This window comes from Drosophila biarmipes, chromosome 3L (assembly GCF_025231255.1).
Source record: "Drosophila biarmipes strain raj3 chromosome 3L, RU_DBia_V1.1, whole genome shotgun sequence".
NCBI lineage: Eukaryota > Metazoa > Arthropoda > Insecta > Diptera > Drosophilidae > Drosophila > Drosophila biarmipes.
The window spans coordinates 4,714,073-4,729,462 of record NC_066613.1 but is presented as its reverse complement, the minus strand read 5'-3'; the positions used below and the strand labels follow the sequence as shown (position 1 = coordinate 4,729,462).

The following is a 15,390-nucleotide window of genomic DNA, read 5'->3' as shown; positions in this document are numbered from 1 at the left end:
CCTAAAGCCTAGAGCGCTGCAATATTTTCTGCGAAAGAGTATTATGATTTAATTAGATTTATAAATGGGATCCAAAGACATCGGCACCAGAAATCAATCCCTAACTTTATAGTGCCATTTAGTGCCATAATAATAATTATTATAGGTACAACTTCAAAAAAGAAAACTAATCTTTTTATAGCTAGAACCAACCATTTAACGATTATAGTTTTTGTAGGGATAAACAGATTTAAAACGGAATTACATTTTCAGCTTAATTTGACGCATAATAAGTGGCCAAGACCCAAGTCGCATTGAAAATCCACCAATCAGTGCTTTTCTGTCGTATCCACACCGGTCTGGCTCGATGGAAGCTCTGGACCAAGTTCGCCCCTTTGGTTACTTTGTCGGCTGGACTTTTATGTCCTCTTGGACCGCTGCTATGTTGTTTAAGTGTTATGCGCCTGCAGCACACCCCCCAAACTGATGCACTGGCTCACAGGAGCCACTGATAGCCAAGCAGGCTCATAAAGGGTAAAATCTTTTGGATTACAACGCAGGAGGCAAAATGCACGGGGTGGCAGCAGGATGGAGCTTATTGCCGTGGCCATAACTGGCGAAGCTTTCGGTAAAACTTAAGCAGTTCGCAGGTGTTGCAACGAAATTGCAGTTTATCTAGCCACCCATAGTTTCGCCTCCCCTTTTGCCACCACCACCCCCCGTCAGTTAATGATCTTCGGCATATGTTGCGGGTCACAGAGGAGGTGGCTTCCGGGGAGCCGGACTGGCCAGAACGGGGCAGGAAATTAAGTTTTTGTGCTGTTGTATTGCGTAAATGGCTTTTTAGTTCCCACGGAAGTGAGTTGCATAAATTTCGCTCTAGTTTTCCTCGCCTTTCTTGCCAAAAGCGCGTGTAAAAGCCATGAAGTCGAAATCGAAAAACGAAACTAGCAAACGGAGATGATTGACGAAAAGCGGGAGGTGGGGTGGACTTTCGGCTAATGGCGAGTGGTAACTGGAGCAGAGCATAAATCTTCATTCGAGTTCTCGCAGTCGAGTCAAGTCATGCCCCATCCTCCTATTTTTCGGGTGTGCAACGAGACGTAAGCAGCTGGCCCTCCCCCGGCTGCGACCCCACCCAAGCGTTACCCACCGCCCATCGGCGAGGCGTAGAACAAAGGCCATTATGTACAGGTGCTGCTCGTCCAAAAGTGCCAAAACAAAGCAGACGCACTTGCTCACACGCACATCCCTGCCACCGCCCCCGCCCACGCACACCCCACCTCCACGCACACAGACAAGGGCAGGGTGCAGACACATTGATTAATGAATTAATGAGGTAAACTTTGCACCTCAATGGCAGGCAGCTCAAAGGCAGTGGAGCGGGGGCGTCTTCTGGTGCTCCTTCCCAGTACTTCTGCTTTTAATGTCCTCGTCACGTCATGTTACGGTTAGCGCAACGCAACCTTGTTTGGGGTCTTCTCTGATTTGGGAATGCCACACTGATAGCAGCAGAGCAAATCTAGCATCATGTTTAATTTAAATATACTCCGCTTTTTCATCCACTGTGCAAGTGGGAACATCTCCTAAATTGATTATAATATTTTCATTTAATCATAAAATGTAAAATTTATTGTATTTTTGTTGAATTTAACTGAAATATAAAACTCGAAACACTTTAGCATTTTTTATCAGTGCAGCCTAGAGGTGCAGGATGCCCCTTGGGACTGCCACATATGAAAGAAGAGCAAATTAGAAGGGTTAGTAGAGTTTTTTAAATGTCAGATACCACAAACCCTTACCGACCTAATATTTAATTTTATAAAAAAAAATATCGGATATTAGATAAAATAACATTTTAAACAAAAGGTTTTTCTGATTTATTGTTTTAAACGCGGCCACCCGAAAGCATATTTCAACCCAAAACATTTGCCAAAAACATGGCTAGATCGACTCGTCTGGAGAATTTGCTCTGTTTTTGATAAGCGTTTTAAAATTGTACTAAAATATTTTATAATTTTTCGACGTTACCTTAATTTATTTTGACAAGTTTGCAAGGTGTTATAACGGAGATTTCCAACCCAAAGGAAAATGAGCGAAAATGCCACATGATTTGTAAAAACCCGTTTGTCATCAAGCTGACGAAAAATCATGGCATTTCCCACTGTGATTTACATGAGCTGGCTCATTCCTCACGTGTCCATCTCCATCTCCATGTGACCCAGCTCCAGATCCTGCCGAGGGGCGTGCGCCAGGCGACGAGGATGAGCCGAGTCAACGTCAGTGCTGCTGCTGACACGTGATAAAACGCTGCTCCGGCTCTCAGCCGGCGAAGCACCCACCTGCGTTCCCTCGCTAGGCCAGCGGTACGTTGTAGGTGAGCAGGGCACAAGGCTTTAACATTTACATGGCACACGCACACACACGCTCCGGCGAAGAAACAACAACCAAAACTTTGGCAATTCTTTTGTGTGGAGACCAGGGCACACCACACACATGCATCCCGTACCTTCCATTATATTATCCATCCATCCACAAAGTGGTAATGGGCGGTCCGGCTGGGTGGGGGCCAGCGAGTGGGTACCGCCTCAAGGAACCAGCGGAAGCTCTGTTACGGACGCCCATGGATCCCTGCCTGGGGTCGGACGTTGCCATTAACGTTTCTATTGTGAGCTTTTGGCCTTAGCGAAATAAATAAAATTCGACAGTTGCGATGGACATCTTCAGACACCTCCGCCCAACGCCCCTGCACCCCAAGTCAACGAAGTGAAAACTCCAGCACTGCAAGAAAGTAAGAAATACGTCACGATTCTGCTGGATCGAAAGCGCTTTTAGAAGAAACTCGTTGTGTATTAGAATCTATAGATTAGAATCTAAAGATTTTTTTGTTGTCCGATTTTCGGGGTGAGTCAGAAGCCAATTTTGTGACAGAAAATAGGTGAATCTTCAATGATCGCATTACGAGGGCAAATAATTCCACACTTACTACTCCTTGAGAAAAAATAACCAACTCTGCATCATTTATTTAAAACCTGCTAATATTAATATGGAGTTCCACACCAATTCCAGTTGGAGCATTTTCAGTGAAATTTAATATTTTTCACAGTGAATCAAAAAGTTTGCGGTTTTCAAATTTCGCACAGACGAGCCGAGGCCTGGGACGAACTCCGTGGAAGATTCGGCAGGGGAGGCTGAGTGGGACCGGGAAACGACACCTACCAGTTGGTGCTACTGCTCAGCGTATTTATCTATTCATGCTCACAAAAAGCAATTCGAACGCCGGGTCCGGGAACTGAGCAGCCCCGTGAGTTTGGGGATGGAAACGGGTGGTCCGGGTGGTCCGGGGCAGGACAAACTTCAATGCAGCTAACGATGTAGGGACAACAACAGAAACAGAACTGCAGATGGAGTTGGAGCTGGAGATGGAGCTGCGTTGCCCGCAATGGAGTGCAGTGTAAGTTGATTCTGTGATTTTCGGGGAGAGCCGGGGCTCGTCCTGGCATTCGTTCTTCGCCCGGCTGCATTTTGAGCTTTTATTATGTTTTTTGGGCGGCCCTCAGCCTCGTGTTGGTTCAAAGTTGGAGCTGCAGCGGAGTTGGGGGCGAGAAACGAAGAGAAGTGTAGACTTTTTAGTGTTTTACACAAAAGCGCCGGCATGGACACGACCGAAAGGTCGAGGATCGGGGGTCAGATTCGGTGCTGGGGCCTGAGACTGGGATCGGGTTGCTGGACGAATGGTTAGACGCTTGGCTGGCTACAAACAAATAGACAGACGGAAGGAATCGAGTCTGGAAAGCGTTTGCAACATGCATTAGATTGGCAGTTGGGGATTTACTTGTAAAATGCAAATGCAATGAATGTACAATTTAGGAATTTTTACACCAAAAAATGGTAGACTCGATGGAACCGTCACTGCAGTTGGGGGAGAAATAGCAACTTGCACTGCCATGTTTCCTTCCATTGAACTGCACAACAGACGGTTTACCGAGAGAAAAGAACGGGTATGGGTCTTGTGTCCTGGGCGTCAGTCTGTTTTTAAAGTTCATTTGAAATGCAAGCCGTTGTTTTGTCTGAATGACTCGTAATCTATGCTAATGAAATTGTTTTTGGTTTCGGGTTTTTAAAACGAATTTCAACCCCCTGCCAACCCACAAAAACTTCCCGCATAACAACAGAAATTACCGGAGGAGCAGCAGCTACAAATAACAGCAGCGAAGGGTGCCAAGATAAATAATCAAAATGTGTGTTGGCTCAAATTGAAAATGAAGTGTAATGTACTTGAAGATAATGCAATTTTTTTCGTTTCGTTCAGAAGGCTTCCTAAATAAAATGCAAAATTTTTCGAGTTTCTTAATTAATAAGAATATTGTTTAAGTTCACATGTCCCAAACGAATAAAAAAAACAAGGAAGATCGCTAGAGTAGAATAACACATACTCATTACTCAGCTGATGAAAGCAAAAGGATGATGGAGGCGTAAAGCGCCACCTACCCCTAATAAACGCTATGGGCGTTTCAGATAAGGAATCAAATGAAATGCCAATACTCTATATTTGATAGATTCCGAGATAAGCGTTGAAATGTACGATATTTTTGGCCAACAATTAGGGGATGACTTATGCCGTAGCAGCCCTTTTAGTGTGCAAGTACCGAATATAATAGTGTTCATTTCTAGTAAAATATTTGTAAAATCGATACTGAAATAGTCATAAATCCATCAGTGTATTCTCTCATCCTGCCTGCCTGTATTTCCTATAGGCGTTTTGTTTTCGAAGATCATAAAAGCTAGAGTTTCTTGCGCTGGGCAACATCGACCAAATTATAATTTATATTGTTTCAAAATACTTTTATTTTATTAATTCTATTTTGTACCCGCCAGTAAGTTATGATCTTAATTTGTTACTACGCGAACGTATTAGGAACGTGGTCAGTGAAAAAATAGCAATTAGATTAAAGTATAAAATGTGAAAATACAAAGATGATAACAATTTTGATTGAAATTATCGTCATCCCTAGCTAAATCATTATTTAATTAATTAATTTGGACTTTAACACCTCTTATCCTTAACAAGAGAATATTTTACAAATCGAATAAACTATAAGAATGTAATTAACGCCTAGACTATCCTATTATAATTTTTTGTAATGAGGAATGTTTTGTCGTATCATTCTCAATACCCTCTCAATAAGTTTCTGTAGCGGCTGTGCAGCAGCATCTTTCCACTGCAAACTAGCTTAATTCGTTTACCAAATCCAAATTCCAAAACACATTTCCACGCTATAGGATCTAGTAAAGACTTTCATTGCAACCACAACAAGCTTACATGCCATTCATCCCCACAAAGCGATACTTGCCACAGCTGCAATAAACCCCGGCTGCAGTTGCAAGTTGCAACTATAAACTGAATAGAACATTCACATGAACATGCCTGCACATATCCATATGTTTGTGTGTTTATTGAGGAATTCATCAAAATCGCCTAGGCAACTCGAATTTTCAGCGGATGTTCAAAAGTTGTTTCTTCTACGACCACAACACACGAGGATGCATTTATATCAGCACTTAGAACGAACACCCTTAACTGCCAAATCTTATTTTACTTTCTTTTGTTTTTAATGTATTTTACTTTATGAAAATTATAGCCTACGCTAAGTTACATTGTATTTCTCAATACAATGTGGTTTCCAACTGCAAAGGGAAAATACATCCATACTCGATCAGGATTTCAAACCGAGGGGATCTTGTCCATATGATCTTAAAAACTAAATTAGCTTAAGATTTAGGATTTGTCATCAAGGATGATGACATAATTTAAATAATAAGAAACCCCAAAAGTTTAGCCATTTCAACCTATCATTCCAAGCAATTTCATACTAAACAGAGTTTCACGCAGTACATTTCACACTTCGCATTATTTATATTAGATAAAAATCAATTTTCCTGCGGTCGATTCGTTCGTGGCAATTATCTGAGTGCATCCTTAACCCTTGACTGGCCGGCAGCCACTTGGCCGCCTCTTTCCTGCCCGGCGCAGCTCGTCCCCCTATGCCCTCTCCTGGAGGACGAGAGTCGCATGTGGCGTTGTTGATTACATTGTAGTGGCTGTGTGGTTGTTGGCGCTGGATATTGCGTTGTCTGCTGCATTATTACAATTGTTATTGGCGTCGGTGGCTGCCAGCTCCTGGCCGCAGTATAAGGAATTCAGAAAAGTTTCTCAAAAAATGTCTGCGCACTTGACGATGACGGCGACGACTTCCGCTGCAACTTGCCATGAGTCTGGTGTTGATGCTTTTATTTATGTGCTGCCGCTGCGCCCACCACCTCCGTGACTGTAGGCCGGCTCTTCGGCGAAGCGTCAATAGTTGTATTTCAGCCCACCCGGATCCGGAAGGATGCGAGGTACACGAATTCCTGCTTTCCAACTTAAATATTGCGCCCCGGGGGCTCAACGTTTGAGAGCGAACTCGCACATTCTGCGACTTTGACCACCCGCCCCCGCATCGTAACATTACAGTGATTACGCTCAGTAAGACTTACGGTTTTATTGTAAGCTGCCGGGTAAGCACTCCATGGACTCGGAGTTCTACACTCAGCAAAAATGTATGACTTAAAGTAGTATAAGACCCAAGTTAAATGCTCCTTTTATATTGTCAAATATGAAAAAAAAAGAGAAATGTTTATTTCACAAGCAGCGTTCATAATATAATATGTTATACACATATTTTTAGGTTACTTAATCAAATTCATTTTACATACACAGAGAGAATTCAGACGGTCTCATCTGCGTTCAAAATGTTCTTAAAAAGTTGAGTTTGTACTTAAAATTTGGTTAAATCATAACTGTTCTCAAAACAAGAACGTGGTTCTTAAATCAAATTTAATTTGTTCTCAGAAACTCAATAATATCAAAATAAACGCACCAAAAGAAAACAAATAATGAGATGCATTTCGACTTGAAGTGGTGTGTTCTGCATTTTTTATACCGCGTTAGTACCGCGTTACCGCCTGCGAAAAACGTTGTGCGGTAGACCAGCTGGTAAGGTGTCTGTCTCCGATTCTAAAGATTCCAGAGCACCCCTTAAGTATTTTTATGAATAGTATCCAAAATGTCAGACTTCAAATAAAAGAAGAAAGGAAGTTAACTTTGTCAAGCCGAAGTTTGTATAACCTTGCAGTTTTGCTCCCTTAAGCTGAGTAATTGGTATCTAATAGTCGACGCACTCAACTTAGCGTTCTTCCTTGTTTCACATTATTTTACCACTAATTTTCCGATCGCTTATGGCAGCTATATTTTAATAAAATTTAATTCGAATTCAGTACTACTACTTTCAAGAACGACTGTTCTCAATTCAAGCACAATGTACTTTGTTTTTTCCCTCTGTGTAGTCGTATAGTGAAAGTGTGCATGTGTGTGAGTCGAATTGGCGTTGCGAAAACTTTGTGGAAAACTTCAAAAGCGCAGCTCGCACAAAACAGACTCGACGGGGACAGGACTCCGGCGGTGGCACTATCCTAACTACCACCTGCATTACCAAATCAAGCAAAGCACGTAATGAATCAGTCACAGCGATTAACTTTTACAGCAGCAGCGAACAAATTACAACTGACGTTGTCGCAGAGTCAACATGCCGGGCCACATTACGCTGAGGTATATGGCATGGCCTCTGATCCTCCCAAAATTGGGGAAACTTGAAAATACACACCGCTTCCCATTTCCAAATTCATTTGACAAAAGTCCAGTAAAAGATGAGCATGTATGCTTCCGGTTAAAAACTCTTTTTCTGCCGGCATCTTTAAAGATCAACAGTTGCTGAATAAAATATCTTAAGTTTTATTAAAAAAAATTTTTGACATCTCCATTTAAAATTATGTCACCCTAAATTTTAATTTTTTTTAAACGCCATTGAGTTTTAAAATATTTTTATGAGTTATGAATTATTTTCTTGATTTTAGAACTAATTTTTAAAATTTACAGAATTTCGTCATAATTTTTGTTTTGTACAGAGTATGTGGAAGTATCGGATATTTTTTCTTCAACTAATGGCGATTAATAAATTATTAAAAGCCCGAAAAATGTTATGTAATGCTTATGCCAAACTTTATATATGAGTATTGCAACAAAAGCGAATGGGATCCCATTTTATAACAGATTTTGAAAACAAGGAAGGAAACTATCTACAAAGCTTTCCGTTTTTTATAAAACTAAAAACTAACTAAATCTAATAGTAAGATTCCGTCACATTTAAGTTTACTACCGTATATGTTTGACGAAACTTAACGGTATTCGTATTATTTTGACATTAACATTAATCCGGTTTTCCTATTGCAGCTATAGGATAAGTTGTCTGATTTTTTAACCCTTGCAGAGGGTATAATAATTTCAGTCAGAAGTTTGCAACGCAGTAAAGGAGACGTTCCTGACCCCATAAAGTATATATATTATTGATCAGCGTCACAAGACGAGTCGATCTAGCCATGTCCGTCTGTCCGTCCGTTTCTACGCAAACTAGTCTCTATATCATATAACGAACGGAACGATCGGAAAATTAGTAGGAAAACATGCAATATAATTTATATCTCTTGTGTTTTTTTGACATATAACCTTATAAGCTTGAAAATAACATTTTTTAATTAGTTCTGAATTTCGAATTAAATTTTATTAAAATCTGACGACTATATCATATAGCTGTCATAGGAACGATCGCATAATTGGTGGGAAATAATGTGAAACAAATTATAGCTTTGGGAGTTTTTGACATATTATCTTATAATATTGGGAATATAAATTTTTATATTTTTAAGAATTTTTTTTTAATAATGAAGTCGACTTTTGGAAGGTTTTATCCTAAAAGCTTCAAACTGATAATATAATTTGCGTAGAAACGGACAGAAGTATTTGGCTAGATCGACTCGTCTTGTGATGCTGATCAAGAATATATATATGTACTTTATGGGTTCGGAAACGTCTTCTTCACTGCGTGGCAAACTTCTCAATGAAGTTATTTTTATGCAACGGTAAAACCAAACTTTTTGATATCAAATATATCACTTTGCTGAGAAAAGGGTATCTCATAGACGAGGCACCCGGTTATGGCGTTATTCCTTGTTTAACATATAACCTCCTCAGCATAGAAATAATATTTTTTAATTAGTTTTGAATTATGAATTTCATTTTTTCTTAAATAAATTTTCATTATTTGTATTATCGTTTCTTTGACAGCTATATGTTATAGTCATCCTATTTTTATTAAATTCAATTAGAAATTATTTTCAAGAAGAGGAGGTTATATATTTGACAACAAAAAAGATATAATTTAATTTGGGAGCTAAAAGATTTAGTTTTTAGATTTTAGATTTCATTCGGGATGGTTCCGACTAATGTACTACAAAAGAATGAAGTCTTTTGGTAAAGTTTCAGCGCGATAGCTTTAAAACTGAAAGACCAGTAACACAGTAATAATAAATTTCAGAGCAACTGATTGTTAGTTTCATTTATTACTAAAAATATAATTTTATTTGATTTGTATATTTAAGTATATTGTTTGTATAATTTTAATTAACAAATATTGCAGCAAATTTCATCTACTAATTTATGGATTACGTTACGTATTCATACGGTCTTACGGTTGTTTGTTTTGGCTAGCCGGCGACGCTTCGTTGTCTGCGTGTGAGTTTCTGTCCGGTCCTTTCTTTAACCATGTTTCTGAGTGCGTACGCTGGCTTACAATTAACAGAAAATTTTAACGAGTTACAGCAACAAAACGCTTTCCACCACGGACTAAAAAAAAGTGCTCGTATAGAGTACGTATTTACATCCTTGCGCTGAGTATGTGGAGTACGGATTACACTTCTCGGATTACGGCTAACAGCTAGCGGCTTACATGACGAGACAGCCCTCCCGCTCGCGGCTATTCTGCCGGGGCAGCTGGCGCTGTGTGGGCGTTGAATGGGCGGAAGAGCCGCTGGCCACCGCTGCGTTCCCGTTTGACTCCAGACTTGCGTGCCGCGTCAGCCGCTGTAGATTTGGGTGGTGCTCAGCCAACGTCCATTGATTTCCGTTTGCTTGCTGCGATTTTGGCACGAATTCGGCCTCTTCATTCTCCAGTCCAGTGGCGTCGTCCACGCCTTGCTCTGTGCCCGGGCTGAAATCTTGGAGCGGCGAGCAGGCGGTCTCCCCCAACGACTGTATGTACTGTTCCAGCAAGTAAACGTGAGGCTGCAAAGTGAGGACAAATTCCCGATACAAAGATCCACTGTGTTCGAAGGTGCTCTGACTTAATTGCTTAAGGGCTGTTTCCGTGCGCCGACACGTGTGAACTGATTCGCTCCGGATTATCCCATTAACAATTCGCGAGATGGAAGCCGCATCTTGGAGCAGGATGGAAAGAATAAGCGCGTAATCCGTGCAGTTCGCCTCGATAAATAATTGCAACAGATACCGCAGTTTGATAGCCAGCTTCTCGGGTAAGGGGTCTACAGCCAGGTCGTCCTCCGATGCCGGCAGCGAATAGAGTCGGCGGTAGCGGAAGTTGTCGAACGAAAGCTGTGAGCCTGAGCGCGTCTTCAGCACTGGTAAGGAGCTAGGCTGCTGCAGCTCTTCCTCCTCCTCCCTAATGCTTGGTTGCAGCTGTGGAGACTGCGTTGCAGCCCCATTGGGCGTGGCAAGACTGAAGTAACCAGATTCCGACGTCTGTGAAGATCCCGCACCACCTGTCTGCCGAAGACTGACGCGTAGCTGTGCAAAATCGTCCTTTACCGAAGTTGGAAACGGGCTGGGTAGTTGCAGTTCCAAGTGTAGTGCCTGCAGGGCTCCGGCAAAGTCATCCAACTTAGCTGCACGCTCCGATTCCTGCGACAGCCAGCTAACGAGGTGAAAGTCTAGATAGGCGCACATATGCCCCAAATCCGTAAGTTTGTGGTTCTGCAGTAGTTGTCGTGCATGGCGCTGGAGAATCAGATCGATGCAGAACGTCTCGCGTTGCTTAGTAGACCGTCGACGCACAACGGTAGGTGCACCAGAACTGCTCGTTTCCGTCACAGGAGCTACAGGTGGGGCTCCAGAAGCTTGTTTGTCTTTTGGCAGGTTACTTGTCACCGTGGTGGAGAAGCTCCTTTCTCTGGCAATGGGACCGAGGACCATATTAAAGGCATCCGCATTCTGGTTCACCTGCTGCTGTGTGTTAACCTGTGGGGGCGGTGCAATTTTTACATTTACAACCATCGAGGAGCGCGGTGAGTCGATCTCATTTGGGTCGATGGCTTTAAGAAAACGGATAAGATCCTTGGCTAGCTCCCACTTTCGCTGCTGCAGGGCAATGTCTAGCAGCATGGTGGCATATTGCTTGCTTACTACAGATGGTTCCAGGTTCTGCAGGATTATAAGGTAGCTGGCAGCCGTGTCTAGCTGTTCTGACTGCAGACACATCTGGAATAGATCCTTAGGCTTACCAGCCATTGAAAACAGATACGGCCACAAAGCGATCTCTGTTTTGCGGGCACACTGCACAATTGTCTCCAAGTAGACGGGGAACTCCCTTATAAAATCAAGAATGCTAGGCAACTGGGCGTCCGGAATGGGCTGTTTGCTAGTGGCCTCTTCTTCGAGAACCTCGTGCAAGAGTAGTTCCAGGGCATGTGGAAAATACGGCAATGAGCGACACGATTGCGCGATCTCCCAGGCAGAGTATCCAAGATTTCGCTTGATCAGTTGGCGAAGCACTTTGTGCAGATAAATCTGCGACTTTCGCTCCATCACGGCAAATGGAAGTGAGAAGTGGGAGCCCTGCTCGTTGGCATAAAGCGTGCTTTCGTTTTCCACACCTAGCACAATCACGTTGTCGAAGAGCACGACCAGCGGATAAACTTTTAAAGGAAATCCCAGCATGATCCGCTTGGACATAAAGCTGTGCATACGCTGAGCACCACCTTGCTCTCCTTCGCGTCGCTCCCTTCCTGGCGGCAGAATGGGAAGCCACACTCGCATTCCGTGGGCCCCCGAGTAGAGCCAAAGACAGTCGCGCATAGCACAGCGCTCCAGGGAGTGTGAGAGCCAAAACACTTCAACGCAGCTAGCCAAGCAAGTGGCAAGCAAGGTGTTGGGGACCTATTTGGTAAAGAAAAGTTATCATTACAAGTACAACACAAATCATACACATAATATTTAAATTCATTAGGAAATTAAGCTATTTTTGGCTGAAGCTTCTACGCCCTTGTATTCCAAATTATTATAATATTGAAAGTCCCAAGAGTATAAGAGAATATGTTAAATCTTTATATCCTCTGCAAGGGTATAAAATCAATTCTTCTCTAGCGTACTAATAGACGATAACGGTTCTATTCATATTTTATTTAAATTGCATTCCATCATAACATACCTGTTCGCTGGCGTCGCGCTGGATCATCAATATGCGACCGCAAACATTCACTATTATAGTCTCCGCTTGCTCTGCACCTTGCTGCTGACCCTGTGGTTTTAGCTCATTCTTAAGGTTCGTCACGGTCAAACTTACTATGCATGCTGGGTGGATGCAGATGCTCTTTACATCCAGTTCATAGGCACACTCAATATCCAAAGCATAGGCCGTCTTTTTTGACATGTTAAACAGGCTCACGATCCCATCGGCTGTGAGCACAATCAACTGGTGCCGGAATGAGTTAAGGCTAATTACAGGCGCACGCACCTGCAGCTTGTGCCCGTACTGGTTATCTAGTTTGCAGTCCGCAGGATAGCAACGCAGCTCGTCTGTGCGGTCCAGAAGGGAGTAGCACCCCATGACCACAAAGCCATGCCACCAGAGCAGACCTCCGGAGACAACAAAATCCTTCTCCTGCGACTCATTACCAAAGAGCTTCCAGCGTCGGGTCACCAGCGAGTAGTGCGCCAATCCAGTGCGTCCAGCCACCGCTAAGTGCAATCCGTCCGGATCAATTGCAGCATATCTGATTGGCCAGTTGGTGGCCGCGTAGTTCAGTGGTAACTGCAACACTGTCCAATACTTACTTTCCGTAAGAATGCTGCCCGTATGGGGGCTCTGTTTTAACTCGAGGCAGTCTCCGTCGACAGGCATCGTATCATTCGAACTCGCTCCGCTTGAGGGGAATGTGGCCTGGCTGCCGGCGTAACTAAGCTCCAAGTTGTTGCCCTGGTTGAGATACAGACAATCGTCTCCCTGCAGCAGGATGTGCGGATTTGTCGTCATGCAGGGATTCATGCTCAGCGCACTCTTTACAAACTGTAGCTGCAACACATTGCTTTTGTCATTTTCCTCCGTCTCTGCCGCCTGCTGCGTCAGCATAAAAAGCTGGTAGCCCTCGGTGGACCACTCAAGACGGCGGAGTTTGAGTGGATTTTGGCGCACCAAGTCAACGTTCAGGCCAAAGTCCCAGCTTAAAGTAGACATAAGCAATGCTCCAAACGTGCTCCACAGGGACAGACCGCCATTCGTCCAACTAACGGCCAGGACGCAACCGTCAGGGCTCCACTTTAGCTCGTTTACTGAACCCAGACTGCCGGGCAGCACATTCTCCGTAAGCATAAGACGGTGTGAAAACTCCAATCCTCCGGTGGCATCATCTATCGCATAAACATTAACAGCGGAGCTCTCCTGGCCGTATGCCAACAGTCTAAATTTGTGGTTAACGCTGCAGACGCTTGCATCCTCCACGTCCGGCACCCAGAAGCCGTGCATGTGGTCGGTCTCGAATCTCAGATGGTTGGCAATTAGGAAGGCGGCACGTCGATCACTAAAGACGGCCGCACAGCCACCGATAAACGGGGAGTATTCCAGCGAGGCTACGTAGGAGTCCCTGCTTAAGGGCGGAACGCTCCTGGCGGACGACTGCTGAGGCTGCTGCTGCACATAGAAGGGAATGTCGCGCAGCTTAATGGCAGCTAGGGCTGGGAGCTCCTGATCGTTCTCCGTCTGCTCCAACTGAGTCCACTGAAGACGCAGCAGTTCGCAGGACTGGGTGGCCAGAAGCAACTCGCTGAGGCTGATACAGCAAACAGTTGTGATGACGGAGCCCAAAGTCACGCTGCACAGCTCACGAACGCTCAGGCGGGGAATGTTTTCCTTTATGAATAGCTCGGCGGAGTCCCGCTTAAGGCTCGCAGCGGGTGGATCCACCTGCAGAAGAATCCCGCTTCCGTTTGCATCGAAGTCCAGTTGGTACAACAGCAGAGCGCCGGATGCGGTGAGCAAGGCCAGCTGCCGGGAGTCCGGCTTCCACACGATTAGCTGGTTTCCTCCGTACTGCCGCCGGGAGTCTTCCGTTCGTCGGAAGTAGGCGATGGGGATGAGCGGGTTCGCGTACCAGATGCCGAGAAAGTCATCGCCCACTGCCGCCACGAGTATTTTGACCGCGTCGCAGCAGATGTGTCGGATGCTGGCGCTCTCGCCGGGCAGCGCCAGGCCCACCCGCTTGGGCCAGCCCACTGGAAAGTACATCCTCCAAGTGAAAAGTTACTGAACAAACGAAAAACTGCATTAGCAAGGGCAGGGAAGCGGAAAAACGGATTCAGCCAGCGCACTGGGTCGGGTACATTTACATTATGTGGGTTACGCCCAGTTTTACATGATCTCCCTCGCCCAATTAGCACTTTTACCAAACATTCCACGGCACAACAAAAAGTCTGCGTTATTTTACGCGTATACAAATGGGAGTGTTGGGAAGCGTCCCGAAATCACAGCTGTTTGCCAATCGTTGTTTTGCACCACTGATTTTGTTCAAGCAACAGTGGTGGCAGCTAAGCTTATTTCCCGTCAGGGAAGACTGTAAGTTGTTATTGCCATTCTACTTGATAGCATATCTTTCCCTTTGAAGAACTCATTTAAGAATTCAAGAACAATAAAGCTCAAGAACAATAAAGCTCAATTTTCAATCGATTATTTATTTGAATTTAGTCAATATTGATTGACTAAATTCAAATAAATAATCGATTGAAAAAGGTCAAATATTTATAATCAGGGTATTCCTTAAACTGAATTGATAAAAACTCTACAGAAAATTTCTGCACTTAAGGGAACGACCCTAAAAGTTACTTGTTGAATTTCCAATTTTTAGATGTTGTTGTTGTCAGATTGTCCATTCAGATATCCTTTATTTGCATTATCCTCTTCCTCCATGATTACAAGTGAATAGAGTTACCCTCTTACTTTTAGTCGAGAACAGCGAGAACTCTGGTTTTCAGCAATTCAACAAAAATTTTGAACAGCCCCGAGGCTGTTGAGTTGCTGAAACTTCTGAAAGATGACTTTCTATGGAACAGCTGAATAACAGTTGACCAAAATTCAACAGTTTAGGGACTATGTTTTAAGTGATAAATAAATAAATAAAGCGATTACCAGCAAGATTTAAATTTTAAGTCTTGTCAACAGTCTGTACTTAACTTGGAAAAAAATATGATTGAAT

The 15,390-nt window shown here is 43.5% G+C and overlaps 1 protein-coding gene across 2 annotated transcripts; it reads right to left on the bottom strand.

Moving 5' to 3' along the window:
- Nucleotides 1-9,455: 9,455 nt before the first annotated feature.
- On the bottom strand, nt 9,456-14,679 carry LOC108030860 (guanine nucleotide exchange factor subunit Rich). Of its 2 annotated transcripts, none has more exons than XM_017104003.3 (3): nt 14,528-14,679; nt 12,354-14,444; nt 9,456-12,082 (listed from the first exon to the last, which is right to left on the bottom strand). In XM_017104003.3, exons 2-3 carry the CDS (start codon nt 14,424-14,426, stop codon nt 9,857-9,859), a joined length of 4,299 nt encoding a protein of 1,432 aa, XP_016959492.1. In that variant the 5' UTR covers nt 14,427-14,444; nt 14,528-14,679; the 3' UTR covers nt 9,456-9,856. The 2 variants fall into 2 exon arrangements, with proteins under 2 accessions (XP_016959492.1, XP_043950831.1); XM_044094896.2 differs by having other exon boundaries at nt 14,585-14,647.
- Between the last annotated feature and the right edge of the window lie 711 nt (nt 14,680-15,390).

Coding starts and splice junctions, on each gene's coding strand:
- LOC108030860 (XM_017104003.3), bottom strand. CDS start 14,426: ATGTACTTTCCAGTGGGCTGGCCCAAGCGGGTGGGCCTGGCGCTGCCC. Junction 12,083..12,353: donor AGCGCGACGCCAGCGAACAG/GTATGTTATGAT, acceptor TTTACCAAATAG/GTCCCCAACACCTTGCTTGC.